The sequence below is a fragment of the Limulus polyphemus genome, unplaced genomic scaffold (genome assembly GCF_000517525.1).
Source record: "Limulus polyphemus unplaced genomic scaffold, Limulus_polyphemus-2.1.2 Scaffold554, whole genome shotgun sequence".
Classification (NCBI taxonomy): Eukaryota; Metazoa; Arthropoda; class Merostomata; order Xiphosura; family Limulidae; genus Limulus; species Limulus polyphemus.
This window is the reverse complement of record NW_013666164.1, coordinates 106,235-110,414: the sequence shown is the minus strand read 5'-3', so window position 1 is coordinate 110,414 and position 4,180 is coordinate 106,235. Positions and strand designations below refer to the sequence as shown.

Genomic DNA, 4,180 nt, shown 5'->3' with positions numbered 1-4,180 from the left:
AATTAACAAACGGAGACGTAACAATATTTTTTAAGACCCAAATACAGCTTAGTTACTACTTTTGATAAATTATAGTAGAATTGATTAATTTGGATCTCTATTTCGAATGAGTAGATCTTTAAAGAGTAGTACTAAATTTTTTCTTCAGTTTCATGAATTCTTGTTCACAATCAACAGTCCAATAAAACTGATTTGGTTTTTAAATTAACTTGTGTAGAGGGCGAGCAAATCCAGAGAATGATTTTACAAAATAAATGATAATAACAGCACATTCTGAGAAATTTTCTTATCTTATGTAGGTTATTTGGTGTTAGCAAATTCTGGACAGATTCAACATTAAATGAATATGTAAACATTTTCTCTCTGTTAATTATGTGTCCCAGGAAACTCACCTGTTGACAGAACAATTTACCTTTCTTGGAATTCAGCTTAAGGTTCTCTTTACTCAATTTATTCAGAACTTAGCCAATCTTAAGATTTATCAATGATCTTCCCTTGTGCAATTATTTCATCTAACTAGATGACTGCAACGTTCTAGGGTAGTTTAGACAAATCGCATTCTATTAATTGTTGAGATGTTGCATTTTGATCCAGATAAATAATCGAAGGTAGAGCCAGTGGGTAGGCATCTTTCTTTGTGACTTCATTCACCTTACAGGTAGTCTACGCAGAACTTTGAGGATCCATCTTTCTTCTTCACAAGTTTGATGGATAATGGTATTGGTCAGCTGTAAGACCTCCACAGATCCAGCCATATATCTCCTGTAATTAAGGTGGTATACTGTTTTTACATGAGAATTTGACATTATATTTCCTACAATACTTAACGAAGTTCACTTGAAACGCCTATTGTTTTGTGGACTATTTTCTCCATTCTATGTTACTAGTTGTCCAACTAGTACTTTCAGTTCTTCTAAATCAGTGGTGTGTAAAATATTTCATGACACGGTCTTTTCTAAACATATTTTGTTGCGCACCCACACCTCACAAACCTATTACAATAATGCCTCATTATAACACCATTGATTATAATGCTTTCTCGGATATAATGCTGTAATACTTTGGTTTCCAAAAATTTAGTGTCATCTGCCACGTGACTTCAGAAGGTAAAGTCATTACACACTGTCACAAAATGGAGAAAATAAACGGGAAGTCCCGAGTGCCAAGCCCAGAGACATGAATATTAAGTTCAGATGTTGGGAATGAAAGTAAGAAAGGAATTTGGAAATGTGATTCGATTGTCGAAATAGCAAGAAAGTGTCATCGATATAGCGTTTGTAAAGGACAGGTTTAAAGTCACATGGGCATTTTTCTTGCCACTTGCATTCATGGTGACATAGAAAACTATTGGCTATCGTTGAACCCAGCGAAGGTTCCACATATCTGGTCATAAATGACGTAATTAAAGAGGAAATGATTGAACTTATTGGTTATAACGCTCTCCCGATATTAGCATTATAATGAGGCAGTACCATAGTTCTGTAGGTGTCATTTTCCAGCGTTAATAGTTGTTACTATATTATTTTATAGTTGCAATATCTGTATGGTAGTTTTTAAAACTTCTTTATCTTTGAACTTTCAAATATTTTATGCACCTCAATAGTCATATTTGCACGTTTTTTTATAGACTATCTGAGTCCTCTTAAGGGTGTGTCCCACAGTTTGTGAAGCACAGTTCTAAAATATCATTAGAGGCATGATGTTTCAGTACTACTTGATCTGATGATCATGTAGTTCGTAGATGATGTCTTTAATTGTTTATTTGCGACTTAAGTAGATTCAAGTTCCAATGAAACTGGAGAACTTCCTTTAAATATTTTCAACTACTTTGCCTCAGCCTAATTCTCATATTATCTTCTGTTATGGCATCTATAAATTGGTCAACTGCAAATGAACTCATCATTTTATGTGCAGTATATGTGTCAGTTTGGCTAACGTCTCTTCTTTCTTCCATATCTTGCTATGGACCTTTGATTTGGAAACTTCCTTCTGGTTTGTAACTCCAAACTTGTTGGATAAAGGCAGCAAACAATGATTGTTATGGCTCTCAGCTGAAATATTACTTAATGTTGTCAAAGCTGGATCTTTTAGGTGGGCAGCAAGGTGAATAGTTTGTTGTTCATTATTTCATCCATTCACCCTGGAAACTATTCTGAACTGAGCCTCATATGCTTTCCGTGATCCCTTTCTCCCACAGATCACTGGTTTCTCAATTTGGCAATGTTGTTGAACTGGCCTACAGTCACAAATGAAACATCAATAGAGGTAACAGGTACAGGCCAAATAGATTCGTATATTTTATATTTAATAGTGAACATAGTTTTAGGTTGGTAACTCTTGGATGGATGCAGAAAGAAGTGTGGCTGGCTTGATATTTGCATTTACCAATTCGTTTTTCTAGATATTTTATTTTGTCACTAATTTGTTTTTGTACTTCTTCAATTTTGTCATTACAGCCTTTCTGTTCTTATCGCATCTTGTTATTATAATTCCTCTTTACATCAGCAACAATTTCATCAATCTTGCCTTCAACCAGATTATTTTTGTTTTTAATACTTCTATCAATTATTACTTGTATTTCATTTAAATATTCACTTAAATTACTGTCTCTCTCTCCTTGATCAGCTTATCTGAGACTACCACAATAGATAAATGAGATATTTCAGAAACAATTCGAGAACTCTCAGTGGCAGTTATATGTGCAATCTTTTGGGGCCCGGCTTTGTAATGTGGTTAGGGCGCTCGACTCGCATTCTGAGGGCCGTGGGTTCGAATTCCCGTCTCACCAAACATGTTCGCCCATTCAGCCGTAGAGGCGTTATAATGTGACGGTCAATCCCACTATTCATTGGTAAAAGAGTAGCCCAAGAGTTGGCGGTGGGTGGTGATGACTGGCTGCCTTCCCTCTCGTCTTACACTGCTAAATTAGGGACGGCTAGCGCAGATAGCCACCGTGTAGCTTTGCGCGAAATTCAAAAACAAACCGTCTTTTGGTGCATTGGCAATGAGACCGAAAAAATTGTCCAATGAATTGAAAATAAACGGAATAATAATGTGTTGTGCTTTGGAAAAAAAAGAAGGAAAAGAATTTCTGTCAGAAGCTGAATTCCTAAATACTAAATATATTCAAATATAAACATTCTGAAATGTTTAACACCGGACACATTTAGGTGAATGTATTGAATAAACATAACTTGCATAGTAAATGTACATAAACTAACTTTTCTTTATCAACCAATAATTTCTGATTAAAACTGATCACCGCCAGATGATCCTGTCCCAGAATAATAAAGCTATTGACTATATCAATTCGAGTTGTTTAACAAGTTCGTAAACTGAAGTGGAGAAGGGGACATTTATCCACTCTAAAAGTGATCTGATAAGAGCCACTTCTTGCTGAGTAGAAAATCAAAGTTCATGATATTAGCGTCATTGACTTGCTTAAGTTAATCTTATTGTACAATAAGTAAGCAGCTATGCCCGTCAGGATCGTCAAGAACTGTATGTTGTTTGTGTTAAGTTTATCCTGGAAATTTTGGTGTGTAGTGCAGGCTCATCGACTGAGTTCACCTCCACATATAGTGTTCATAGTAGCAGATGATCTAGGTAAATAACTTACTTTCCTTCGTCTACTTAATGATGCAAAGTAAACGATTTAGTTTAAATAGTTTGTATGATAATAATTTACTTCTTATATCACGTGACGCTGTCACAGAAAAATACTGAAACACAGTTTGGACACACCTCTGCGTATAAAGTTACCCCAAAATTCCAAAATATTTTTATTCAAATTGTTTTATTTTATTCTATTTGTTTATTTATCTTACAGCACAAAGCTGCACAATCAGAGGCGTCGGAACCGGAAGTGCTGTAGCACCCTCACTTTTACATATTTGACGTATATAGCAACTGTAAATTATGTCATTGTATTAGTTTTCTGGAGTGGATTGAGCTGCTTTTAGCAGCAGTTTATAATTTCAATCTCTCATTGTCAAGTCTGCATGTCTTACAGCCTAGAAAACACATAAAACATTCACCAAGTAACTGAAAGAAATTTCTTTTTCAGCTTTGGGCACTGGTCAGGTAGATTATTCGGCGCCTGACCAGTGAAAGTGGGTTTTCTCGGGGTACTTCCGTTTCCCCCCACTGCAAAATTCTGAGAATTGGACCACGGTCCTCC

General features: G+C 35.6%; 1 protein-coding gene across 1 annotated transcript in view; it reads left to right on the top strand.

Moving 5' to 3' along the window:
• Nucleotides 1-3,460: 3,460 nt before the first annotated feature.
• LOC106459067 (arylsulfatase B-like) overlaps nt 3,461-4,180 on the top strand; it is a 22,812-nt gene continuing 22,092 nt past the window's right edge. Inside the window, 1 exon segment of the mRNA XM_013918645.2 lies at nt 3,461-3,606. Within this exon segment, the coding sequence (XP_013774099.1) occupies nt 3,477-3,606 (130 nt within the window). The 5' untranslated portion in view covers nt 3,461-3,476.